This window comes from Prinia subflava, chromosome 4 (assembly GCF_021018805.1).
Source record: "Prinia subflava isolate CZ2003 ecotype Zambia chromosome 4, Cam_Psub_1.2, whole genome shotgun sequence".
Lineage (NCBI taxonomy): Eukaryota > Metazoa > Chordata > Aves > Passeriformes > Cisticolidae > Prinia > Prinia subflava.
The window spans coordinates 24,231,698-24,259,653 of NC_086250.1; the positions used below are offsets into that span (position 1 = coordinate 24,231,698).

Genomic DNA, 27,956 nt, shown 5'->3' on the forward strand with positions numbered 1-27,956 from the left:
CCCTGCCACACCAGCACCTTACCTGTGCTGTTTCTGGGAGGCTCCTGGGCCAGCCCTTCATCCAGCAGGACCTGCACACCCCCCATGAGGCTGTCCATGTTCTCAGAAGGGCTGTGACCTGGCTGCTTCAGCAGATCTGTCAGTGTCCTGAAGAGGAGGTGAAGGGCTGTTAGAACAATATCCATTGGGACCCCTAATGCATCCCAGCCCTGAACTCCACTTTTTGAAAGCAGAGTTAGGCAGCCTGGGGGTAGGAAAGAGCCACTGGTAGGAGTGCACCCAGAGTCTACCCAGGCCACTAATCCAGCTTTTGCAGGAGGGCTAACAACTCTAACAACTAATTGGGATCTGAGGCTGAGCCCTCCCAGAGTCAGGGGCATCAGTGGGTAAGAGTAGTGAGGGAGATGCATGGCTTGAAGCAGGCTGAAAGGGTACAGTGAACTGAGACAGAGGAAACTGATCTGATGGAACCTGGAGCAACACCTCTGGGATGCTCCCCTAGCGTGAGAGCCTGGTGAAGGAGGTGAGAGAAGGCAACACCTCCACTCAAGTCCCTTCAAAACAGAGAAGACCCCAAGGAAGGGAATAGAAAGGCCACTTGCACCCCTTCAGGAAAGGAAATAAACTAGTGGCAGCCTCTGGCGCAGGCACTGTCTGTGCATAACACCTTCCTTGTAAGTAACAGCATTAAACACCATTACATAAGATAGAGCCCTATTTTGTTTAACATTCATGGATAGAGACTCTGCAGTCCCACCACAGTGTGCTGGCAAATGCCAAAGCAAGGCATGCTGGCAGTGCCAGAGCAGGGCACGCAGGCAATGCTGGAGTGGGGCACAGCACCAGTGCAGGAGCAGAGCACACTGGCAGTGCCAGAATTGGGGTCACAGCAGTGGTGCTGGAGCAGGGCACATTGGCAGTGCCAGAGCAGGGCACGCCAGCAATGCTGGAGCACGGTATACCAATGCTGGGGGGGCCAGAGGAGGGTACAACTGCAGTGACAGAAGAACATTGGCAGTGCTGAAGCAGGACCTAGCCGCGCGCCACTGCAGCCTCTGGCAGCAAGTCCCAGGACAGGATGGGATGTGCCTGCTGGCGCAAGGCTTTGTGATGAGAAGACACACCATTCCCCCTGCAGTGACAATCCCTACATGACTGCAAGAGTGCAGGGGTGTCCATTCAGGGCTTTTTTTGGCTTGCCAATCCCCAGCTCACTGCCAGCATGCCTCGCACCTCGAAGGCTCTGGCTGGTTCACAGATACACACCATGAGCTGATGGTTAGTGAATGGTTGGATGATAAAACAGCAGATTAAACTCAACATGCATAAATGCAAATTGGAGAGGAAGGGAGAAATAATCCTGACTTGGTAAATGTGTCAGCTCGTGGCACCAGAGTGCTCAAAAAACTAGCAACTGTGATGCTCAGGATTTCCAGGAAAAGCAGTGAGAACAAGAGAGAAAGCAATGAATTGTCATAAGCATCCTGAGGGATGCTTATGCTTGTGGGGATCTGAGGGAGCCTTTTCCCTCCCAGTTTGTATTCAGTCAACATCACAGGGCAGGGGCAAGAGCAAAGCTACAAGAAAGGGTCACTTGCCCTGTAGGTTAATTTCACATCATTCTTGAGAAACTTAATCTCCAGATGGGCCAAGAGAACTCTGACAGAGCTGAAGAAATTGAGTGAGGAACAAACCCCTGGCAGCCAACCAGCTGGAAGGCAACTTGGCATAAAAGGACCTGGAGATCCTGGTGGACACCAATTTGACCATGAGCCAGCAGAGTACTCTTGGGACAAAGGTGCTGAATGGTTTCCTGGTCTGCATTAGGCAGAATGTTGCCAGCAGGTCTAAGGAAGGTGATTGTTCCTCTCTGCTCAGCAGGTAAGGCCACCTCTGGAGTGCTGGCTCCAGCTCAATACAGGACTAGCATGGATGTACAGGACAAAGTCCAGGGAAGGGACACGAAGATGGGACTGGAACCTCTTTCATATGAGGAGAGGCTGAGAGAGCTGACACTGTTCAGCCTGGAGAAGAGAAGGTTTTGGGGGATTTAATCAATATACATGAGTATCTGAAGGGAGGGTGCAACAAAATGTCAAGCTGACAAGAGGTGACAGGTGCAAACAGAAACAGGAAATCCTGTTTAAACAGAAGAAAAAACTTTATTTTTCCTGCAGTAGTTAAATGCTTGACCAGGCTGCCTGGGGAGGCTGTAGCATCTCCATCCTGCAGCTATTCAAAGCCTGCATGAACCTTTCTGCAACAGACTGACCCAATGAGGGTTCAGGCCATGGATGCTGCAGTTGGAGACTCTGGGTACAAGCCTTGGTGGGCAGTGGGCTGTGCCTAGGCAGGGCAGGGGGAGGCAGGTCGCCCGAGGCCATGGGTGTAGGCTGTTAACTCAGGGAGCTGCCGCCCTGTCAACTCCCACCTTCCCTGGGGTGCACTGCTCACCAGCCCCTCCCCACTGGATGCTGCCTACTCTTGCCTGTCCCCGGGGCCAGCACTCAAACAGGCTTGTTTCAACAGGAAGTTCAATGCGATTTGACCTATTTTAAAATTATTTTTTGTTTTTCTCGGGTCTATTTATGAAGCTTGAGCCATCCTTTATCTGTGACTTTTCTCCACATAAATCCGTCAATGCTGTTTCTTGTAAACATGCCCTCCATGCTGACTGCTTGGGGCATGTGGACAATAACGATTAACAACAACAGCTTGAGAAGCAATTAACAAGCTGTTTGCTTAAGTGAGAAGCGTACACAAGCCCCCAGCACCATTTGGATTCACCTTGCCCTTGCACCACGAGTAGTGCCACTGGCCAGGGCTGCCAGTAGGGCTCTCAGGGGCTGCACCCCTTCCCTGGCTCATCCCCAGGTGATGCAGTGCAGAGAAGGTGGACATGGAGGGTGATACTATGGAAGAGCTGTTGTCTCACTGAACAACACCTTGGGGTTTTTGAGCCTCAGTCTGGTCCTGTGGATGGGGTGCTTGAAGAAGGTCAAGCCACATCTCCCTAGGTCACCCAGTAGTCTACGGCACCAAGATGGATCTGGAGTGCAGATCGAAGAAGGGAATAGACAGCAGATGTAGCTTTAGACCTGCAGTGTTCATTAGCAAAAAGCCCTGATGAATGGTACCACTGAGACCTCTATCCACACTATGGCCATGGATGCAGAGTACATGAGGCCATGTGTGCAGGTGCCTTGCCACCCAGCTTGCCTGAGTGTCATATGGGCAGGTATATTGCCACCTCCAGGGCAAGCCTAGTTCTGCTTAAGGGTGCAACAAAGATGGCCCAAAGCAGCCTAGTGCAAGACCTGAGATCAAACAGAGTGACAGATCCAGAAGCAATAATGATGGAGGCCAAGAGAGCTTCACAGCAGAACCCATGCATGAAGCACTTAGTGCTCCTGATCCATCCCCAATGGATGTGCCTGTGTGGGACCAGGACACTTAGCTGGCATGGCAACCCAGCCCAGGGCCTGACTTTTGGGAAGCCCAAGCCCCATACCTGGCAAGCCCAGCAGGAGAGGGTATGCAAATTCTGGGAAGGGGCAGGGAGCAATGGAGGGGAGACAGGAGAACAGCCTCCAGAAGAGAGGAGAGAAGACAGACTGATGGGGTGAAGTGACATTGCCATGAGCTGAAGTGAACCCTTGTTGGGGACACAGAAGGTGGCAGCCACTGGATGAGGGAGTGATGAGGTTTGGAGCAGAGGTGCAGCATTCCAGGAGGAAAGAGCATGCTGCAGCCGCAGGTGAATATCCCAGCTGATCACACCACCTCTGCAGCCAGTGAGAGCCTCATCTTCACCTCCCTAGGGAGATATTTCCCACAGTTTACAGCATGTCTGCTCGGGGCAGGGGTGCTCATCCATGCAACTGAGCAGCACAGACACTGTGGGACACCTGCCTGTTGGGGCTAGTACACTCAGGGATGCTCAGGAAGGCATGGGGTTATCAAGATGTCTTTGCGAAATGGGAGTTGCAGCAGAGGGTATTGGAGCTTAGGCCAAGTGGAAATGAGCATCCCCAAACATTGCATTCAGTCTAGGGACAGACCTCCAGGTCTCTTTCCCTACTGGAGCTCAGTCCTCTTTCATCCCCCAGAGAGCCAGGGCAGCATGTGATATCACACCATGCTGCCTGCAAACACTTTTTCTGGGTCTTCACCACTACCTGCTACCATAGACGTCAACTGCAGGCATGGCCCTGGACTTGAGCATTGCCAGAGAAACACCCAGCATGGCTGGATGCATAGTGGGGCCAAATTTGGGGACCTCAAATAGCATGGGGAGACCCAGGGAGTGAAAAGCCAAAATTGAGCACTCACATACTGCATCTGCCAGGGCACCTGCTCCCATTATGGACACAGGGCACAGCTGTTTTTCCTCTCTCCAGAATCCCCCCTACTCCCTAGAAAGCTGCTCCTTGCCCAGTTCTTCCCATAGCGTTATTCACACCAGCTATAAAATTGCAATTCCCCCCAAGAACGTTTTCTGAGGCATGTGCTTGTTCTCAGTGTAATGGGCACAGACGGATCCTGGAGGCCCCCAAGGACCCAATGTCCTCGGAGATCCCGAGACTGAAGAAAAACACGGGCAGGTGTTCCTGACTCGACGCAGGGTTTGGCCAGGCTAAGCAAATGCCAGGGACAGATGCCAAGCATGAGCTGAGCAGGAAGGAGAGGGGATTGCAGGAGCTGCCTTAAGGCCCTGCAGGAGGAAGGCGGATGAGGACGGGAGGACAGATCAGGTAGCTGCAGTCCCTTGAGCACCCACTTCCCTGAGTGGACCAGCAGCCAAATCCATGAGGAGACAAATATGTATGTTGGAGATGGCCTAGGTGTGGGGGTCTCAGGACAAGCTGGAACAGACTCAGGTGTCTTCATCAGGGAGGAGCTAATGGACATTTTGCACCTAGTCTCTCTTCTTGGGTTTGGACCAGGACCAGAACCATGACAGACGACATCTGGAGGTGTAGAAGTGGTTGACCTTACCCCCCAAGCAGGAAACCTGCAAGCGGCAGTGGTGGGAGCTGTCCAGGGCAGCACAAAGTGCTCCCCAGGAGCGAAAAAACCCCAGTGGGAGGGAGGGATAGGAATGGAAATCAAGACGACAGTGCAACAGGGAGCTGGCTCAAGGCCATGATGCGGTGCCCAGGGAGCAAATGAGAAGCTCCTACCTGAGGCGCACGAAGAGAGCAAGATGGCACTGCCCATGCCTTGGGTCATGCGTGGGTACAGTGGCAAGGCAGGTAGAAATAGGCCTGCTGTCTCAGAGTCACCAAGACGAAGCGTATTCCCCCAGCTACCAAGGCACAGTGGAACGAAGATTACAGCATCCCTTTTTGGATGCTGATGCCACATACCCAGCTTTTGGTACTGTCTCCATCAGGCCAGCACACAGGAAGTCATGTCAGCCTGGTGTCTTGCCTGGTTCCTGGGGCTCTGCACCTCATGCACCACTCCTGCTTTGCCAGGGCTTGCCAGTCACCATCCATGTGGAACCAGAGCTGCTCACAACTTGCACAGAAGAGGGCAAGACTTCCCCTGACTTCTGCAGTGATGTAGGTGCCCTTCTGACTTTGTCCCTCAAAAGTGGAGGAGAAAAACTCGCCTCCTCCTGATCTGTATGCTAGTGCCCAAAAGATCTGTGCCTTTATAGAGAACAGGCACTTATCTCTCCAAATTCAGTGGGAAAATTCAGGCTTACATAAGTTTAGAGTGAGAGGGGGACAAGGGGAAACACACGGCTCCAGCAGCGCACAATTGAGGCTACCCACAGAAAACAACCCCTGATGAGTGGCAGCAGCCCCACCAACATCTGGTGGTGGGAGAATGCAATACCGAATGGCAGGGGATGAGGACATAGGTCTGCATGTCCCAGGGTCGGACCGCTCCCCAAGCACAGTATCTCCTTCCCTGGAGGTGGAGGTGATGACCAAAAAAAGACACAGTGGAAGGGGAGTCAGGAGGCTGGCAGAGGCCGTATTGATCCTGTCAAGGTGCCAGCACTTCCTCAGGTGATGCGGGGGGAGGTGCAAGCATGTAGCAGAACACAGCCAGGCTCCCTGCCAAGGTGGAGGCACAGCATGGATACCCCCCAAAACCCCCTCTTGTGTCTCAGAAAGGTCCTGTGACCCTCCTCCAGACTCAGTATAACCCTCCCCCAACCAGAGGTGATCAGCCTCTGCTCCCCTGGGTGGGTGAAAGAAGTAGGATGGGTCTGGACTTGGGATGCAGCACCCAATGGCTGCATAGGTCCCAAATGGGCAGGGGAAGAAGGGTGCCCCAAGGGAAGGAGAGAATGTGTTGGTGCTGAGGGTTGCAATCAGGACAGCTGCCTGATCATCCTGATGAAATAATTTCCACCAGCTCTCCTTTTCCTTTTTTTTTAAAGCTAAAATCCCTTAACAAAATGTCATGAAAATAGGTTTCTCTCCAGGCTTGATGTCCTCACCAGGAAGATAAAAAGTAGAGCCCCAAAATGGGGAGAGAAGCATGTACTGGCAGCGGGAGGGAGAAGATGCACCAACAACCACAGCAGCAGCACAAGAGTTGGGGGAGATGCAGGGGTTCTCCAGTGCCAAAGAGTGTCTGACACCTTGACCTTCCCCCTGCCAGCCTTGTGCTCAGCTCTGGGAGCGAGCTGAAAAGCAGGGGTTGGAGCCACAGGGCATGGGCTCCAGGAAGAGGCTGCCCAGCTTTCCACTTGAGAGTATGTTCCAGAAGGTATAAGAGTGGGGACACCCCTTGCAAGGGCAGTGTCCCATGCTGGTGCACAGAGCAGACGCCAGGGTGCACACAATGCACACGGAGTGTGTGCAGCAGCCACAGTGAAACTACCATTGCCACCTCGTCTTCCCCAGCCCTGCAAACAAGGCTGAGATCAAGGGGACTGCAGTCCAGAGTCGCCACACACACAGTCAGATCCGGTCTCACCTTCCTGGGACATCGGGAACCACAGATTTGTTGTGGTGGGAGAAAGCCACATTCTATAGCGTGCATGTCACTCACTCCACTGGCTGGTGGGTTGGCACTCCTGAGCCAGGGGCATGCCTCCTCAAGAGACAGAGCAGGTAATTTTGAGAGGAGATGGATGTACAACCACCCCTTCTTGTGGAGGCTGTCCTGGCTGTCAGCTCTCCCTACCAGGTTAGTGGGCTGCAACCAGCCCACCCCTTGGTGTCTCAGCATGCTGGGACAGGGATTTTAGGGATCTCACCTCACCCTCTTAGCAGTCCCAAAGTGAAGCCAGGGCTCAGTCTACACAACAGGCTAGGAACATGAGCTGCCACCCACAGGGAGATGAAGCGGGGAAGGTGGGGGGACTGGACTCCTTTACCTGGAGACGGTCATCTCTGTCTGAGGACCCTGTGCCTTCTCCAGGCCCAGCTTGGTGAAGATGCCCACCAGCACCATGATGGCCACCACACCGCAGATGATGTAAACGATCATGTTGGTCTTGTCACGAGTGGGGTCCTCGGGTGTCTCATCCACCCGGGCAGGCGGCTGGCCCGTGTTGACCCAGTTGGGGGTGTCGTAGTTGGAGCAGCCACTCTGGTCCAGCCGCCCGGGCTTGAACTGGCAGCAGAAGCGATACCCGCATGTCCCGCAGCAGTACTGGTAGATGCCGGCGTTGCAGTTGAACGGCGGGTCCCACTGCCCCATCACGTCGTAGTACCCGCGGCAGCGGTCCCCCCCCGGTGGTGGCGCTCCGGTGGGCGCGGGGACCGTAGTCTCCGGCGGCGGTGCCTGGCTGCTGTTCCCGCTCTCCCCGGGTCCCCCGGTGCTGGGCTCGCCGCTCCACACCCGGCCTGGCTTCAGCAGCACCAGGCAGCAGATACCCACGACGTAGCTCGGCTCCATCCGCCCGCGGCTCCGGGGGACCATCCGGGCGAGGAGACGAGTTAGAGCCCCTCGCCCGGGACCGGCCGCATGGCCGCCGAAGAGCCCCGATGGAGGAGAAACGGGCTGGGGAGAAGGGGGGCGTAATGGAGGGAAGGCAAAAAAGGGTAGAAAAAAAGAAGTGGGTGAAAAAAGGGAAGTGCGAGGGGACGTACCCCCTCCCCGTTTCTCCCCAGATCGGCAGATGGGCAGAGAGATTCAGAGCAGGGGGCGAGGCGGGCGGCATGGGAGAGCCGCCGCCTCCGGCCGGCCGGGGAAGGAACGCGGCGGAGAGCGGCGGGAGTGGGCGGTCGGGTCGGGCGCCGGCGGCAGCCCCATCCCTGCGCCTCTGCCCGCGCCTCCCGGCACCACACTCCGCCGAGGAGACGGTGGGGGAGAGAGGAGGGAGAAGCAGCAAAAGCCCTTCACACCAGGGCGGGAGGAGCAAAAGAAGCAGCAGCAGGAGGAGGAGGAGTGCAGGAGAGAGGGGGAGGGAGCCGGCGCGGCCAGCGAGGAGCAGGGGGCTCGACTCCTCCGCCGCCTGACAGCCTCACGAGGAAACCGGAGAAGGTCCTTCATCGAGTCCTCTGCAAGGCTCCCCGCCGCCACCGGGCGGCAGGACACCTGCCCTCCTCGTCGGGCAGCCGCCGCGGGCGGCCGGGCGCGAGTGGCACCAGTCCCGCGCTGCCCGCCTACCCCCGAGCACTAAGCCCCGCCGCGACACCCCCACTCGCCCGGACGGGAGCTGCGGGGCCGCACGCTGGCACCTAGTGGTACAGGAGGGATGTATGCGGCGGGAACAGAGCCCCCGGGGTGGTGGGGTGCCCTTCTGCAGCCCCTCAGTGAGGGGACACTTAGGGAAGTGGGGAGAGCAGCAGTTTCAGTCCCTTGTGAACATCAGAGCATCTCCCGAGGGGAGCTGTCGACGGTGGGCTGTAGGATGGGCAAAGTGGGAGGCTACTGGGGCACCCCTGGAAAGTCATCCTTCACAGAGTCACACTGATTTTCAGCCAGCCACAGGCTGGCCCTGTGTTTGGACTTCGAATTTCATATTCTCTGGTGAATGTGCACCTACTGCTCTGGTCTTTGCCTGGTGCCACCTATAAAGGTGGTATTCATCCTCATTGCCAGCTCCTCTTCCCAGAAGGGCATGATTTGCTTTTCCTGCTCTGGGTCCATTGTGGTAAGAGCAGAGTAGGGCAAACTGAGGGGCCATTGGGCCCCTTGCCCAGCACTGACACATTACACATCTTACCACCTGTAACACGGGTGGTTGGAGGGAGGGGCAGTGGCATATGGGAGCTGTGGCTGCAGCCTCATCACCTCCAGACAGACCTAAATCGTGTACCAGGGAAGGTCAGCAAATCTGGCATCACCACTGTGTTCTTGGGCATATATTCCCTCCATGCTCTGTGAGAGAGAGGATGAACAATGAATGCATTGTCCTGTCTTGCCCTGTTGGTACTTTAGCCTGGGGATGTGGCTGGCCTTGGGCTGCATAGTGCTGGCACAGAAGATGCCAGCTCCCAGGCAAGTGGTGATACAAAAAGACATTATAATGATGGAGGTGGGATTAAACAGGTCAGGGAGGCTCACCTCCTTCTAGCAGATGCCTCCTTTGGGCCAACACTGAAGCTCTGTGGACCAGCCTGTCCTCAGGAGCCATGCCTTACCTGCCACATCACAGGGGGCAGGCTGAGGGTCTCACATGGGATAAAACACTCCATCATCATCCTGCCTGTGCATCATGGCAATCTGGTATTTCAGGTTGGAGCTTTGCACAAAAAGCTTCCCACCCCATCAAGGGTGAAACACTCGTGTGTTTTGCTGGAGGATGAATTTAGAGGATAAAATATCCTTTCCCTATTCATCAAGCCTGAGCCCTGCAGGCCCCTGGTCATTTCCCATCTGGAGTCTGGCAAAAATCAAAGACATTGAAAGCATGGATGAGGAGAGCAGCTGGAGCCTGGGACTTGTCCGATCGGCCCCCAGTGCCTCAGCCTAATAGAGATCCATTAGGTAAGGTAGCTTGTAACCTCCAGAGCCTCCTGAAAGATATAAAAATCTAGTGAGGCAGAAGAAAACTGCTCGTGTCCAAAAGCCACATTTTCCCTGCATCAGGGAGGGCTCTTTGATGAAAGGCCCCATCTTCTGGAAGTTGCAGACATGGGAGTCATTACTACTAATAGCCAAAAGCAGCATCGGCCTTGAGAGACACTGCGCAAGGAAAGTTTGCTTCTGCCCAGGTAACACCAGCAATCATTTCCCAGGCACTGGGTGATTGCTCCCGACCTGTATGCAAGCAGAGTCGCCCCCTGGGCCTAGAGAGTTTAACAGCCTTAACAGGCAGAGAGAAAAACTGGCCAAAATCAGGGAGTTTGCTGGAAAATAGTTGCCTGGCATGACCTGGGAGAAAGGAAACGGATTTAAGGCACGGGGAGGAGGGTGTTTACTGAGTGTGAAGCAGCCCAAGGGTTTCTGGGAGCGAGAAGGAGGGAGGAAGAGCCACTCACAGGCGTTAGTTGTGTGCATCAGCCCAGAAGGAAACCAAAGCCAAGGGCATGGTGCAGAGGAGCACCCTCCCGGCACGTCCCTGGCACTCAGTGCTGGCCGGGGCTGGCTCTGTGCAGTGCTGACACCAGGGGCTGCAGCCCGCAGCCCTGCTGAGCCGTCAGCTCATCTTAGTCAAATAAGTGACCCAGCCACTAGCTGTATCCCCAAAGGGAAGGAAGGGGTTGTGAGAGGGAAATCCTGTAGCCCGGCACCTACACTCTCACATCATTGGGAAGCAGCAGCAGGACCACCAGGACCCACAGGAAAATTCAGGTCAGCAAGGACCTCTGGAGAAAAAACAAAGAACATGCTTGCAACATCCACGGGCACTTCTAGGGACAGGCATTTGGGAGAAGAGATCTGTTAAACTTTGACCAGCAGCCTTGGAGGATGTCATATAAATATTCCCTGTAGGGACAATGCCACCTGGACTACAGAAGGGTGTCTCTGCACCTGCAGAAATAGGATATACAGGCCATTCAACACCAAGTGGGGAGGGATACACCGAGCGCTGACACTGTAAACAGATTGTTTCTGGCAGGGCACGGTGATCTGGAGATCAACAGCCAGAGAGCCCAACAGACGCAGATCTCCATTGATCATGGAGATGCAAGCCTAGCAGAGCTGCCAGGCTCTTGCCCTAACAGCAGGAGGAGGAGGGAGCCATCACCATCATCAGTGTGAAGTAAAGCCCTGGGAGCCCCCCTGAATGTGGGAGGATTTGGGGTGCAGTCAGCTCCTGAGAAAAGCTAAAGTGGGTGTTTGGAGCCCCAAAGCTACCCAGCCAGCCCTCCCTCCCTCCCCACCCGGGGAAACAGAGACACCTTCCCCTCCAAAAGAGTGATTTTTACCATTCAGGACTGAGCTGGACTCCCCAGCAAAGGGTAAATGAGGGAAAGGGTGTTGCTGTGGGATGGATGTCCCATCTTGAAGGGCTGTGCTCTGATAGGAGGTCTACAACACCTCATGCTTGTGTGCTGAGGAGTGCTGCCAGAGTGGGTTTTGCTCCTTGCAAATCAACAGCTAACACTCAACATCATCAGCTAGGATGAGCTGAAGGCGAAGGAAGACTGTCACAAAGAGCTTCCAGCATGCACTGTGACACTGTCTCCTGCCTGGAGGCAGAGGAGAGGTAGAGCTCCTGCCACCATCCCTGAGGGTTCATGGGGTGTGTGCATCCCCCCACACCTCCCACCATTCCCCAGATACACCAGACAAATCTACTTCCCTCCAATACTTCAGCTACTGAAGCTGGTTCTGTTCCAGCCAGGGCTAGAGCCAGGGAAGAGTCTCCCCTTGCCTTTGTCTCTGTGACAGAAATTTCTTTGGCCATCAGCATCCTGCTTGGAAGTTCTGAATTTTGTGAGACCCATCGTCTAGGACTAGGATATGGGATCCCTGGACTGCAATTAGGGATCCCTGGGTTGGGCTAATGTGCAATATGATGCTACTCCCCTCCTCACATTATCATAGTCTCAATGGATTAGGGAAACCAAAGCAGATCTTGGGCTACTGGTGTTGGAAAACTAAAGCAGGGGAAAGTTAAATGCACTGAGGGAGGCACAGAGATGAGGTGGCTGAGCCCAGAGCAGCCACCATCCACCTATTTCCAGCCCAGTGTTCACAAGGGTTTTATTCTCCTGCCTGTGCTTGATGGTCTGGCTGTAAAACAGCTGTAAAAGAGCAACTGTGTCTCATAATGACTTATAGAGAACACAGAAGCATATGTGCTTTACCATTACCATCATAACTGCAAACATTCAAAAGTTGAGATTTGCAAGCTTCCAGCTTCCCAAAGGCAGCTGGATTTGAATTCAAATGACATCCAGAGGAATGAGGAAAAAACCAGCTCAAAGCAAGGCTTATTTTTAATTTATGTCACAGTATATGGACAAGCAGGATCTGGGCTGGAAGCCTGAGCTCCCCCAGCTGCCACTGTTGGAGGGCAGCTGTGCCTCCACATACAGCACAAAAGTCCATGAGCATCAGCTGTGACCCCCAGACTGTCTGCATATGGACTTTGCTTTTAGGATTAGCCTTGGAGACAGTGCTGGTAAATGCTCCCCCTTTGCAGGCAGTTGGTACCCATCACCTGGCTAGCTCAGGTGCAGTGTAGAGGATTTGCAGTGTAAAGACTGTAGAGTCTTTGCAGCCCCCTTTACACTCATCTGAGCTTCAGGGCAGTCAGTGGGATGTTGGACCCAAAACTGTCCCCTCATTGGTGCCTGCAGGCTGAGCAGGAGTACCCCAGCCTCAAACCTCCTTCTACGCTTGTGCGGCAGGTCCCTGCTGCTATCCTGGGTGGATCCCGAGTATTCCCTCCTTTCCTCTTTAAAGTAAGTTTCTACCATTTATTCAAGCATTAAAAAGCCATATAAACACCTGGAAGCAGCAATGCACAGCCCAGCTTACTCAGCAGTGGAGTGGCATCTTTGGCTACACTCCCTCTCTCCACCCCCTTCACTCTCACCCCTGACCACCCCTCATGCAACACACTGATTCAAACCACAATTATTTAGGGCATAACCCAAAGAGAGAAAGAATGAGAACAGCCATTGCAATGCTGGGCATCCCTTGGGATCAGCCTAACAGCTGTGTGTGAAGGAGGGTCTGCATCAGGGGTGGGTGGGAGGCAGTAGTGCCAGCCCTAGGCACCTTCAGCCAACTGTGGAGCAATAAAAACCAGACCATGGGAGCAAAAGGGACCCAGTGCTTCCCCTCCTGTGCTTGAGGACCTGAGATGGTGGTGGTGGCAGCTAGCTGTTGAGGTTTGCTGGGATGGGGGATTTAGGGCGCCTGTTCCGGCGGCCGAGGCAGGGTCTGCAAGAGGAGGCCATATGGTTGGGAGCAGCGTGCTGCGTGCTGTCCTGGTGTCAGACCGGCAGCAGCAGCAGAGCCTCTCCTCAGGAACGATGGCTGTGCCAAGCACAGGCTCTGGCACAGGTACCGGCCGGCTGCCAGGTACACTCAGGTGCTGCGGGTGGCTCGGAGCCCGCAGGGCATCATGGCTTGGCCAGCAGGGCAGGATGCTTCTGTGCAAACCAGCTGTCCCTCCTCATCCTCTGGAACCAGGAGACATGTAGGGGCTCATGACCCCCACACAGCACAAGTTTGGGCCAGGTGGATGTAATTGTGTATGTGGTTAGAGTGGGGTATAAATGTTGATGAAATCTTTGCTTCTACGAGACCAACATCTTGACATAGAAACAGAGGATAACTGGTGGCACATTGGCAGCAGGAGCACATCCACCTCCCCCTCTGCCAGCTCTTCCCTGTGCTGGGGGACAGGCTCTTCCAGCAGAGATTGAAGGGGCTCAGCAGACTCCTCCTGTCATGATAACCCTTTTCCAGCAAAAGCTGCCTCCACTGGGGCCCAATCCACTGGGCTCCTGCCCTTTCTTGAGATACCAGAGGGTGGAAAAAAATCAGAGATGTGTCCTTAGAAAGAGGAACTTCAGGCAGATGCTGGGGAAGGCTTGTGAGCAGAACAGGATAGGAAACATCTTTAATTAACACCAGGGAAGGGCAGGGAAGGCCCAGAGAATCAGTTTTGCTTTTCCAGTGGAAGAGAACAAGGGTGAGAAGGTAAAGAAAACACAGAGGTGTGCATGTGCAATGCCCTCTGCACAGAGCAACGTGCTGCCTTTGGGACCATCATTTTCCTCCACCTGCCCTTCCACAGTGGCGGTGCCAGCCTGCCTCTTCCCCTCTGTAGCAGCAAACTGCAAGCTCTATGTGCCCTTGGCTTCCCAAGAGTGTCCCAGGATGGATGTACTCGTCCACTGATGTCTCTTTTCACTGGATTACAGAGGAAGGAGAGGACTTTGCTATCAGAGGGCTGGCTGTGAGCAGAGCTCCCTTGCCCACTGGGCCCCTGTGGGCTTTCAAGCCAGCTTCATTTTGGCATGATCCGCCTTTGCAAGTGAGACCTGCTGAAGATGGCCCAATCCTATTAGTGGCAGAGATTTGCTTCAGGTCTCCTACCATTACCCTGATGACATTTTGTTGTGCAATAAGCCTCTGTGTTTTGGGAGACTAAAAATCAAGCATGCCACTTTCCCACATAGAGACTGTCCCCATGCTATGCCGGTAGCAGCCTTGCTGCTGCAATCAGGAGTCACCTTGGTGCTCCTACCAGATATGTCATTTTCCTTCTGCCTCCCAAATCCCAGCCCAAGGACAGGACAGATGCCACAAGCAGCAGGGCTTTAGGTGAAACAAGTCTTGTGTTTTCCACACAGGAAGAGCAAATTAGTGAACAGCTTTGGGACTAATACAAGGACGGCTGGTGGGTGCACCCACCCAAAGGGAACAAGGGACCAGGGCACACTGAAAACTCCTATGACCAGGGATGCAGGAGGATCCATGGCAAATCTTGGGGAAAAGAACAGAAAAGTAAAAAGGCAAGATACTGGCTCCCAACAAATAATTTCTGAAGGTCTGTGTGAGGTTTGCAAAGTGCCAAGGCTGGATGAGGGGTCAGTAAGTATCAGCAGCTCTGCAAAGGACAGGGAAAGGGGGATAATATACAGTGGAAGGAATAGGAATAAATTAAGCAGAACAGGAGAAAACCTGAAAATCCAGATAAGAGAGATGTATGTAGCTATAGACAGGTCTCAGACCGCCCCATTAAAAACATGTCAAAAGCAAGAGAGAGGGATCAGGATGGGAGATGTAACAGGTCTGCTCTCACTTCTGCATCTGAGTGCAGCAGTGTACAGGTGGAGGGGGCTGTGAAAATTCCTGAGAGTTGGCTGATACCATAGGCAGGGAAGGCATATCTCTGAGTGACGACAGCTGTGTTCAAGCCTCCCAGGTACTAATCCTCACTCATCACTCTTCTTGGAGAACCAGTCCACAGTGTCATAGTTCTTGCAGAGGGCAGATGTCCCTGATGTCCTTGGAATGAGACTCTCAGTGCTGGACATTCATCTTGTCACAAGAACCCTTGGACATGCTTTGCAGTTACCCTCTGGTGCTGCTCTTGGCCTCATCTTTTGCTTTCTGCCCCTCATGCTCTGTTTCAGGATGTACCATTAGCCTTTTGCAGGCAGAGAATGATCCCTGCCCTGGCTGGAGATAGGTTGTGGCTGCTGGAGCAAGGAGGGTAAATGCAGGGATGTGGATGCCCCAATCATTTTTAAAGCTTGCCAATATTTGTAACAACCAGCGGAAGTAATTGCAAATATGAGGAGAAAAATAAACTCTTGGCATCCACTAGCAGTGGGTTACTCCTCTACCAATGCCAGCATGGAGAGCCCAGCAGGCTTGGGCCATGTCCGAATTAGGTGCAAAAACTCCCATCCACCACCTTTTTTAAGGATGGAGCAGCTGGCAGACATGGGGCAGATGGCCCTGGCTGGCACTGCTGGAAAAGGGAAGCCATGTGCCGAGCTTCAAGCTGGGAAAAGAGCTTGGCCAGAAGGCCCCTTCCCCAGGGTCCTGTCTGGGGCATGGGAAGAGGGAACCACACCCTGGGCAGAAACCAAGCTGGCTTAGGAAGCTGCTTTCCCAGCTTGCCCCAGAGATTCACGTTAGCATAAATGTGTCACTGAGCACAGCATGGCCAGAATAATCTCCTGATTTTTGCTCCCTTAGCATCTAGGAAACTGAGACCAGACCCTGGGCCTGTGATTTTGGGAGGCATGAAGGATTGCAGAGTGATAAAGATTTGCAAACGTGGGAGCTCTCTTGCCTCAGCTTGTCCCTCTTGAGCGAAGGCTGGAGACCCTGTTTTATGGGGAAGACTGACAGCTCAAGATTGCTCTAGGTAAAGTACTTCCAACACTTCAGGAGAAGGAGAAAAGCCCAGACACTTGAACCATCCTGCAGTGTGAAAGTAGTACGTGCATCAGAGATTCCAAATGGCTCTTTGGAGGGGCAGGGGATGTTTTAGTATTGATCTCACCCTTAGATCTTTAGCTCACATTTCCAAATTGTCCTTCAGCTCTGAATAGGAGCTTGCTGGCTGCATGGCCACCACCAGCCTGCCCTCATCAGACAGCAGGACCAGTGGGAGAAGGGGTGGACAAGTTGGTGGCGTCAGGGAAATGTCATGCCTTGCTGAGCAACAGAATTGCTAAGACAAAAAAAGCCTGGTCTTGAAAATTAGCAACACCTGAGTGGCCCTTCTGCCATCTTCCACTCATCACCAGAGACATTTCCCTGTTGCACCAGCTTTACCTCAGGGGATGGATGCCACTGCGAGTCATGCTGCCCTCACTGCCACTCTCATGCCACTTTCCCCTTCCTGACCTGTCAGACAGGCTCTGTGGCTTTAGAAATCAAAGCCCCTGCCAGGTTCTCCACCCGCAAAAGTGCCCATGGGACTCTGCCTTCATCAGCAAGGTATGGGTTTTCTAGTCATCCTTCTCCAAGAGAAAAGACTTGAAAAGGTGAAATGAATGTAGCGTAGAAGTTCAGGAGCCAGAGATGAAATAAGAAAAGTTCCAAAACTTCACTTCTTTCCTTCTTTATGTTCTGCTCTCACAATCTTTATGCCAGTTTTTTGCTTTCTGCAGACCTGGCTTCTGCCCTGAGGTGCCTGAGGGTAACACTGTGCCAGGGTCTCCTGAGAGCTGCTGGTATTCTCCTGAGAGAGCTGCTGGGAGGGCTTTGCAGTCTCCTCCTGCAGCAAGGATGCTTTCCCCCCGGAGTGGGAGAGGTGAGATGCTGGCACCCACCCCACTCTCCGTGCATGTAGTGGGGGTCCCAGGCAGGCTGCCAGCCCTTCACTCTCCATCTGGCTCACATCAGGGCCTGGAATCCCTTCTGCACAGTGTGTCTGGAGCTGTGGCTCCTCTCTGGGACATCTCTTGATGAGCAGATCCCCCTCCCTTTGCCTCTTCCCCAGGGCAGCCAAGCTGCGTGGCTCTGTGCAAGCACAGCAAGAGGACAGATCTGAGGAGACAGGAGGAAAATGAACTCCCTTAAATGTGATGGAGGCAACTGCCTGGTTCTGTCAGCCATTGCCTCCTCTGCCCTCCTCCTCCCCGCACCCAGCTTGTCTCTTGCTGTTTTTCTCTGGGTATAAGATGTCACAAGGATTTGGCCCAAATCTCCCTGGATTCTGCACTTGCCCCATGCTCATCTCTTGAGGTCACCTTGGAGTCGAGCACTGTCACCTCTAAGCCAGGAGTTGGCCACAAAGGCAACTGCAGTGGAAATCTCACCTTTGAAACGCTGGACGGGAGCAGATGTGAAGCTCTGTTGTCACCCTTCAGGAACAAACAATTTAAAATAGTTTAAATGGTGACCAGCTAGCACTGCTGCTTGAAGAGGGATCACTGCTCACAGAATCAGCTGGGCTGCACCAGCACAGTGGGTCTGGAGCCAGGGGATTGCTGAGGCAGAGCCCTGGTTCTAAACCCTTCAAGTTTTGCTACAGTTCCCAGGATGGCCATCAAATGTGAGTTTGTGAACCATGGTGCTGGCACAATGGTCACAGGTGTCACTAGGTGCACAGATGTGTGAGGTAGTGAGCACTGGAAGTCACAGCAGTGACTGGAACTGTCCAGGCAGATCACCATGGTTTTGGGGTCATTGCTGTCAAATGATGTCATCGTGTATTACACTTGCTCAATGACCTTGCTGGCAGCAGATACAAACCTTATGGACTCTCCTAGTGAACCTCATCTCCTTCCCAAAAGGGCTCAGAGGGGTCATACCTGCCCCCAATGCCCCAACCATCCCTGCCACCCTGTACCCATGCATCTGGGGCATGTGAGATGAATGTAATTTTCCTGCTGCCCCCTTTCCCCTGTGCAGATGCACAGATGTCCACTCCAAGACACTGCCTCTGCTACCATCAGAGCAGCCACCTTCCTCTCCACTGTCCCGGGAGACAGCCCTTGTTGTTCTGGCACACAGCAACTCTGCAGTGGGGCTGCCTCACCACCGGCCTTTAAACGAAGAGTTAATTGCAGCTGACACTGCCTGGGCCAGGGAGTTCTCTCCTGGGTCTCCAATAGCACTTGGCCAGGATGGAGTGCAAGAGGAGGAATAGTCAGTGCTGCTGGTAAATGTGGTCCGAGACAGACAGCAAGGGAGCAAGGGCTGCCGCATCTTTTATTCCCTGTTGACCCACTTAAAGCAAGCGCCGGTGACTAAGGGAGCTGGTGGGAGGATAAAAATACCTCCCACATGTTCACTAGGAGCCCAGGGACAGAAATAGGGGTGCCATCACCTCTCTGGTGAATGGCTGGGGTCATGCAGTGTTTTGCAATCCCAAAAGTGGAGTCTCCAGTGTCTCTCACAGCAAACACAACTACAGTGGGGTCTCCTCTGCTCAGAGCTTCCCGTCACACACTGTCCCAAGAGTCAGCTCCCTTGCAACCTCCCTTTCCTTCCTTGGGGCTGAAACAATCAGAAAACAAACAAACAAACAAACAGACAAAGCAACAACAACAAAACCCCAAAGGCAGAGATTCTCCCTTCTAGCAAAAGGAGGATAACGTCACACAAGGAAATCTTCCCTGCAGACCTCAGCCATGCAGTTCACTGCACTGCTGTGGAAATATCTGTGTCACTGCACACCCTGTTGGGGTCACACCCCTGTGGAGCTATGTCCCACTGCAGCAGAGAGGACAGGTCCTGGAGTCTTCCTCACCTCCCTGGCATAAGCTGCTCTAGACACTGCATTGCCACCTCATGGGAAAACACACACCATTTTCTGGGATGGCAGCAGGGATCCAGTGCTGCCTTCCTGGCCCCTCCACACTGGCACACCCAGGAGCTTTTGCACTTGGAGTGGGCTCAGTACACAGTCTCTTTGCTAGCAAGATGCGGGAGACCAGCACCCACACCTGGTACCTGGTATTTTATTTGATCTTCTTCAGGTCACACAGTTGCCTGCTGCTTTATTAAACCTTGAAAGACACCTTTTGCAGGCAGAAAAATATTGACCAAACCTGATTTATTACAAACCAAATTATTATACAACCCAAAATGTCTTAAACCAAGCAAGTGGACTACAGCAGATATCCCATCCACTTGACTGCATTTAACAGTTCAGCAAGGAAGAAGAACCCATGCAGCAGAGTGCTGTGCCCAGGCTCACAGAGGGCACCAGGTCTCCTCACATGGTATAGCACAGAGAGGTGTCACAGGGAGGTATCAGCCACCTTCCTACCCGGTGGGCACAAAGCCCACTGGCCAGGCATGGGAACAAGGGCTCGTATCGGCCAGGTATGGTTACTGCCATCTGTGGGTTCAGACTTGTGGGGTTTGCTAATAATTTGTTCATAAAAAGATGGGGGCTTGGGATGGGTTACAGCAAGAAGCTGGCACGCTTTGGGTCTCTCCCTCTTCATTCATCCCAAACTCCCTGTCAGGGATGGAGAAGGCTTGCAAAGCCTATGGCATCTGCAGACAGATAAATCCCCAAAATCTGGGTGAGCATTAGCAGGAGACTGAATGTTGAGGCAGAGGTTTACAGGCAGCAGCCAGTTGCACAGCATGCTGAGTGGGCAGCATCAGAACCCAAACACTGCTGCCCTGAAGGACTTGCTTGCTGAATATATCCACCCAGATATATGAGTAGACTGTGTAGGACAATGCCTTAATGCTAGTGAGGGTGTAAATTGGTCCCCTGTAGAGTTAGAGTCATTGGGAGAGGCAGTATGTGCTGAAATAGGCAGTCATGCTTACTAAATCTGTAATTGTAGCTCTGGCTATATTTTCATCTTTCTAATAATATGGGCAAATATAGTAAGGATGAATCACAGGCTGTGGGCTTCAGGGTTTTTTTCCCATCCCTTCTCTGCAAATCCATGGTGTGGGGGAGAGGGGCTGAAGGAGAAAAGAAGCTCAGACCCAGGGGAGATCCTATCCCAACCAAGCTTAAATCCATCCCCTTGCACCTCTGTGTGCTGTCAATCCCAGCCAGGAACAAGTAGTCCCTCCCACTCTGATTGCCTCCACCATTTCATCCCTTCAGTGTTAACATTCCTGCCCAGGAACACTTCTTTCCCAGGACACTCCCGAATCAGTCCCAAGCCAGTGGGCCTGTCCATTGCTGTCTGCATCCCAGGGCTTGTAGATCCCCACATCTGGATTTGCCTGCTGGGAATTTCTTGCTTTGTTGCAAGGACCTTTTGCAAATGTTAATGCTTTCCTTGCGCTGGAGAGCTTTTTGGCTGACCTGCCAGAACACATTTCACACGCTTCTCCTAGAATTATGCCCTTTGCTATTCCCAGCTTTCAAGCTGAAGCAGAGCCCGGTGTGCCAGCGGCATGCAAGGAGAGCAGCGAGTCGGCCATGCCAGGCTGTGGGGACAGTGGACCAAGGGGTTAAGGGCTGCCCACGTGAGTGTTTGCTGCATGCTGGCTCCTGGGCAGAGCGGGGACAGCAGGGATCTGTGTGGACCCACCCTGTTTCTTGGGCTTCATGAGTGGAAGCTGGATCACAGGATCCCTTGAAGCAAGACAAACTTCAACAGTGGCCCTGTGACAGCACATATAAACCTGAGTTCAAAGCATGTCACAATTTAGGCATGAGCATTTTAGCTGTGGAGGGCTCTGGATTTGGGCTGAAAGTGAGGGATGAGCTTAGGATAAGCTTCTCTTAACACCTCCAAGGCCAGTGGTTCCTCCGCAGTTTCTGTCTACTGGAGCCCGTGCTGGGCTATACACACTCCACACACAGCATTTAGCCATCACCTGCATTGCCACTGCTATTCTCTGGGCGAGGAGCAGAAAACTTGGATGTGCCTCAGTAGGTCCCAGCAGCTGAGGGAGCAGAGGGAACAGGCTATGATGTGAGAGGCAGCAGGTGAAGAGGTCAAGGAGATCTCTCCTGAGCATGGGGTCAGTGCTCAACTGGCTGCAGTGGACACTCACTGTCACAGGGAGGCAGTGTTCAGGGGGGCTCTTTCACTGCTGCTCCTGTGGGCATTTTGGCATCAGAGCTGGAATGGGGCTCAGGTGGGCAAGGGAGTGCTGGGGCAGAGAGTTCCCAGCAGCACTCTGGCACAACCTGCCCATGCAGATGGACATCTCTCTACACCCCCTGCATCTTCCCAATTCGCTCTATCTTCTTCATCTCTGCATCTGTTGTATTCCTCTGTGTGCTCTGCACCCTCACCTCTGAACACATTCCTCACCTTCTACCACACACCCCACATTGCTCTGCATCACTCAAATGCTCCTGCATTCTTTCATCCCCTGCATCCCACCACAGTTTCCATAACTTTCCACATCCCCCACATCCCCTGCATCACCTCATCCTGCCACCCCAGAACATATGAGGCTTGCAATTACCTTAAACTGTAAATGAGAACATTTAGTGTTTACCGTCCATCAGTACGGTTCCCCCGAAACATCCCTGTTGGAGGAGATCCAGATTCTGTCCTGCCCCTGGCTCTCCCCACCCAACACCGACTGTAAACAGTCATAACTACCATCTCTGTGGTTGAAGCTGCTTAAGTGCCTTTTAAATGACTCACTGGGGAATTTTTATTATATTTTTTAATAACTCATGGTGTGACTAGAGGACATGAAGTTTGCTTTGCTGAGTTTGTTTTCCTGTTCCCTTGCAGAGATAAATAATTGAGGAGCCGAAGAGCAAAACAAAAACCCAGAGAGACTACTCCTGGGAATACACTGGGAAATGTGTCACCCCAGAAGCATTTATAGATTTAATTTTGATATTAATGGTGAGGGACAGGAAGAAAGACAAAAGGGAATTTGTCAGGAATGTATTAAGGGAGTAGGAGAGGCTTGGGCTGTAGCTCTGAAAGGGGCTTGGGAGGGAGTTAACAGGTCTCTTCTTCCCCCTCATCCCAATCGACTGCTCCAGTTCTTTCTGACTGTTCATGATAGGATTGTCCAGTGTCAAAATGATGCTCCCTCTCATTTGCATTCACACTGCAAATAAGCTAGGACCACCCTCAAGGGAGGGCAGTGGTGGTGATACCTTGGGAAGGCTGACCTGAAACAGAGACTGAACAGAGCTAAAGAAATAAAGTAGGTATTCATTGAAAGGCCTCTAGGATCTACCTTGGGCAGGACAGGAGCCTGACCATGGCTATACCCAAGGTGGACTAAGAATGGTCACAAAAAAAAAAATCATAAGATTTTATATTTTTTTAAGTTTTGGTCCATTTGCATATTGGGGTTTAATTGTCCAATTACAGCTTCAGGTTGTGAGGTCTCATCCTTCTTGTTTTCTCTCTTTAGTCCACCATTGTTGATGCAGTTAGGCTGAAAGTTGTCCTTGGTCCTCAGCAGGAAAAATATTTGTTTTGTCTACCTATTCTGTGAAGAGAGCTTACTGGCACTTAATATAAGGCTCATAACTACATCTCTAGGTAGCACAGAATCTGAAAATATAAAAGCTAAAGCTTAAGGCATCAGTAGCCATGAGGGGCCAGCAAGGGTGACCAGCTGCAGCCATCCCTCATGTGCTTATTCTTCTCAAGGGAAGGAGATTGGATCCTTTCTGCGAGGGTTGAGGTCCTTGTCACAGAATCACTGAATCAATTAAGTTGGAAAAGACCTCTGAGATCATTGAGTCCAACCTGTGACCAAACACTACCAAGTCAACAAGACCACGATACTGAGTGCCATGTCCAGTCTTTCCTTAAACACCCCCAGGGACTGTGACTCCTCCACCTCCCTGGCAGCCCATTCCAATGCCCAATCACCTTTTTTTCTGAAGAATTTCCTCCTAATGTCCTAAACCTCCTCCGGTGAAGCTTAAGATTGTGTCCTCTTGTTCTGTTGCTAGCTGCCTGGGAGAAGAGCCTGACCCTCGCCTGGCCACAGACTCCTTTCAGGTATTTGTGGAGAGTGATCAGGTCACCCCTGAGCATCCTCCTCTTCAGGCTAAACAACCCCAGCTCCCTCAGCTGCTCCTCAACAGAATTGTGCTGCAGCCCCTTCTCTCCAGCTTCATTGCCCTTCTCTGGACATGATCCAGCATTCAGTATCCTTATTAAATTAAGGGACCCAGAAGTCGACACAGGACTCAAGCTATTTGGCCTAACCAGTGCCAAATACAGGGGAAGAATCACTTCCCTAGTCCTGCTGACCACTCTATTCCTGATACAGGCCAGGATGCTATTGGCCTTCTTGGCCACCTGGACACACTGCTGGCTCATATTCAACCAGATGTCAATCAGTACCTCCAGGTCCCTTTTTGCCTGACTGCTGTCCAGCCACTCTGTCCCCAGCCTGTAGCACTTCAGGGAATTGTTGTGGCCAAAGTTCAGGACCGAACACTTGGTCTTATTAAACCTCATATTGTTGGATTCAGCCTCCCTATCCAGTCTGTCCAGGTCCCTCTGCAGAGTCCTCCTACCCTCCAGTAGATCAACACTCCCCTCCAACTTGGTATCATCTGCAGATTTGCTAATGGGAAACTCTTGGACATCGTAGGAAATGCTAATGGAGAAAGCAAACCTTTGAGTTAAAGAAAACAGCTTTTTTTTTTTTTTAATTATCAAAAAAATTAAAATGCAGCACTTTTGCAGTGCTGCATTTAAATCACCAGCTTTAAAATTATCCTCACTTCACAAGAATTAACAGCCTTACCAAATATTATTATTGTCACAGAATAATAATGACAATTATTTTTGGTGGAGGAGGAAGATGATCTTTTGTGCATCACCCACCCCCACTGTAAACCCCTATTTAAATTACCATCCTGAGCTCAGTCTTGGCCACAGTTTTTGGCTGCAGGTGCCTTCATCCTGGAGTTTTGCCACTCCACAAAATGCCGGCACTTCTCAAATCAGGAAGCGACATCTGGGTAGCGGGACCCAGTTAGACTGCAACCCCTGTAGGGAAGGAAATGAGAAAGACATCTGCATCATCGAAACCTTACAGGACTGGGGCAGGGAGGAGGGGAAGATGGGAGAATCTCCTGAGAAATCCCACCTGCTCTTCCCTGCTTGCAGCCCTCCTCCCAGCATGCCTCCTATGGCTGTCACCCAAACCCCCACACTTGCCCATTGATCCAGGCTCAGAATAGCTCCTATCAGCAGCCAGGGACCTGTGGCCAGCTGACAGTGGAGACAGCAGATGAAGGACATGGGGCTCCGTTCCCACAGCACCCCACTGCTGGCAACCTCCTCTCTCTGCAGCCCTGTGGCTGCACTCTGGGCTTGCATCACAGAAAAAGAGGAAAAAAAGAAGAAATAACATAAGGCAGGAGAGGGAGGGGAGGATGCAATACAGCTTGGAGCAGGGCAGGCTGCACCATTTGCTTTAGCTCTGGTACCAGCCACCTTGCTGCCCAGATGACTTTTTGGAGGGGTCCAAAACTGGATCCTGACTTTTGGGGATCTTCCACATCCTGTGTCCACTTCCACAGCCCTTTGGGAATGCCATCTGCCCAGCAGGAGGAGAGCCTTGCATGCCTTGGAGGTGTCCCTGGGAGTAAGGGGGGTCAGTCCCTATCACAGCGGCACTTTGAAAGGCGTGCAGAGGCCCTCTCTGCACAATCTGCCTGTCACCACTGATCACTTCAGGTGTCACATGAGGTCTGTGTCACTTGGCAAGGTTCTACTTGCCTCACTAGCTGTGACCAGGATGAAGGAGAGGTTTAAAATTACCCCACTTGCTGTGGGAGAGGAGGAAGTTACCCCGCAAAGCCCAGGGGATGTGCAGGTTTGCCCTATGCCTGCCTTGGGCCTTTTCTTGGAGCATCCCCTGAACGGGGCCAGGCTCATGCCATAATGCAGGGCTGAGCATCCTCCCTACCTAGCATAACCCTATCCCTGCATCCCCAGGGTGCTCAGGCGGACGAAGGCCTGGCCATCCTGAGAGCATTTGGGACAGCTGCTAAGGGGCAGGAAGGAGGTTCCCCTCAGACCCCAGTATCATCTCTCTGCCCAGGTACACCTGCAGTCTGACAGGTAGCTTTGGAGACAGATGGCATTACCCCAGGGCTCGGGTGAAAGGGGCTGTGTGAAAGGGTTTGAAGGGGATTTTCTGCAGGTAGAGTTTCTCGAGGCAGATAAAGCTGAGTGCATTGCAGTCCCTGCCCAACTGCTCTGGTTGCCGAGGTCCAGTTTTGGGTGGAAAATCCAGTGTGGTGTCTTCACTCCACAGTGATGGGGAGAATGTGGGGCTGTCCCTTGGTCAGCTCTTTCTGCCAGGAGAGCTTCTGTCTGCTCACCACATCTACTCAGGTGGTTTTGGGCTGTTCCCTCACCTTATACCCCTGGGAAGCTGCTCACAGATCAGAGCCAGCAAAACCAGGAGCTGTGGGGGTGGCCCCAGGGGAGAGCATCAGTCCACAAAGGCAGTGAGGAAACCTCCTCCTTGCCAGGTACCCAGGCAGACACTGTGTCCCCTCCCACAGCTCCCTTGCACTCTAAAATTCCAGTGATTCTGCGGGTTGTGTGTGTGTGTGTGCATGTGTATGTGCATATGTATGCGTGCAGATATTGTGTTTGAAAATGACCAGTGCAACATCTCAACCTCTCCCTTGGTGTGCCTGTGGACTGAAGTGATCCAGACACTAAGCAAAGGAAAAGGAGGCTGATCGAAGCTGAGTGGTGGGGTTTTTTTTTCTGTGTTTGGTTTTTTTGTTGTTGCTGGGTTTTTTGTTTTTGTTTTTGTTTTTGTTTTTGTTTTATTGTTGGGTTGGGGTTTTTTAAAATTTTTTTTAAGTGCGAACACCATCTGTCTCCCCCAACTCCATCAGTGCTTCCAGTCCCCAGGCAGCTTGTTGTTCCTAATTACTGTCATTAGGCACTGGATAGCAATTAGGGAGGGATGCTGATGAGGAGCTTCAGGAAGGCTGTGGTCCCCTGACAGCATGGCACAGGGACCCAGCCAGCCCCTTCTCTCCAGCCATGGCCTTTTCCAGAAGGGGAGCTTGGTGGGTAGCGCAGTATTTTCCTTTTTGGCAGAGGCTGTCAAAGAGGGGATGGAGAAGAGAGATGCTGGCTGGCAGGACCATGTCCTGGAGAACACTCAGAGAGGCCTGACACCACTGGGAATGGGCTGCTTAAGGGAGCTGGACCATGGTTGAGGTGCTCAGTGCTGTTAGATGGAGCAGCAGCTCTCTGTGCCTCAGGTTGCCCCACAGGCGTGCAGCCATCAGTGACCATTTCCCCTGGACATCCCAGAGGCCATGGTGATGGGCTCTGTGGTCGGACAGAGTCAGACCCAGCTGTCACCCTGCCGTCTGGCCCAAGTGCGGCTGGCCACAAGCCTGCCTGGCTGTCTCTGGTAGCCCCAGCTGCCTTGGGGCACAGGCCCTGCCGTGCCGTTCCTTGCGGCACTGCAGCCGCGCGGCCCGGTGTGTGGTGTCAGTGCCACCTCGTGGCAGGCGCCTCTGGACTGCTGACCTTTCTTCTTCTCCCAGTCTCCCACGGAGGTTCCCCAAGGATTGCAGGGACACTCACGTATCGCCATGCCATCGCTGGCACTGGGAAGTGAGCGATGGGAAAGGTTCCTGTGAGATGGGATGAGATCCGTGTTCCGCAAGCAGACGATGGCGTGGCCACACAGCCCCATCCTTGCAGCAAGTGGGAGCGTCAGAGGCTGCATGCAGAGACAGACGGACCCTGTTGGATGTTTGCCATCAAGCCATTATTTCATGTACGGGATGAAATGGTGCCCTCTTGCCCCGCCTGCCCTGCCTGCCCTTGCCTGCCCTGCCTGCTGTAAAAGGTCCTGCCCATGGAGGGGCAAGCTGGATCTGCAGAGGCCTGTAGGGGGTGCTTTAGGCTAGAGTAGTTGGGCCTGTGGGTGAACCAGTAATGGGAGTGGAGAGGAGAAAGTGACAGAGGAAAGCCTCACGTTGGAGTCTGGGGAGCCTTTGGGATTTGAAAGTGTTTGGCAGATATGACTGGTGGCTGCAGAAGACCCTTGGCCAGGTGTTCCCTCTCTTCCCACTGCCGTGCACTGTTGGCCAGCTGGCTCCTGCCTGTAGAACCATAGATGAAAACAAACCCATATCTATAGGGACACCAAGGCTTATTTCCTTTACCACCAGCATTTTTGGTGAGACTTGTAGGAGCTCAAATTTGCTCATGACCTCCTCCAAAACAGTCAGTGGAGCTGAAATGTCTAGGGAAATACTGAGGGGATTGTGCAGTGAGGAGCGTTTTAACTTCAATTGCTTTCTCTTGCCCATGGGTTTCCTCTGGCTTGCTCTGAAACCCCATGACCCTGCAGCCAGGTGAAGCCCAGGTTTACCAGTCTTTCTAGGCAGTTGTGCAGGCAATGGAGTAGGTGCCAGGCTGAGGAGGAAGCACAGCTCCTGCCTCACAGAGGGAAGTGAGAAACTGCTGTGGAAAGTGAAACACAGGCAACATCCCCTCCCCCCCCCACAATACTTCCCCCAGTACTTGTCCTAATGGCCAGCTCCTGGCATGGCTGTGGGGAGATGCAGGTCACTGGGCTTGGCTGGTTCCTGGCTGTGCAGATGGTCATGTACAGGGAATGTGTTAATAAAGCCACTGCCAGAGGAGCCTCTCTGGCTCAAAGCCCTGCTGCACCCCATGGACCATCATGCTGGAGACCCCGAAAGACAGGAAAATGGGGACCCCTTTCAGACC

The 27,956-nt window shown here is 52.9% G+C and overlaps 1 protein-coding gene across 2 annotated transcripts in view; it reads right to left on the reverse strand.

Moving 5' to 3' along the window:
- Positions 1-7,911, reverse strand: part of SHISA8 (shisa family member 8) — a 10,920-nt gene extending 3,009 nt beyond the window's left edge. For both annotated transcript variants that reach the window (XM_063396047.1, XM_063396046.1), the window contains exons 1-2: positions 7,346-7,911; positions 23-147 (exon numbers count right to left, since the gene is read on the reverse strand). In XM_063396047.1, coding sequence (XP_063252117.1) covers positions 23-147; positions 7,346-7,893 — 673 coding nt within the window. In that variant the 5' untranslated portion in view covers positions 7,894-7,911. The remainder of the gene's footprint in view (positions 1-22; positions 148-7,345) is intronic.
- Positions 7,912-27,956: the final 20,045 nt, after the last annotated feature.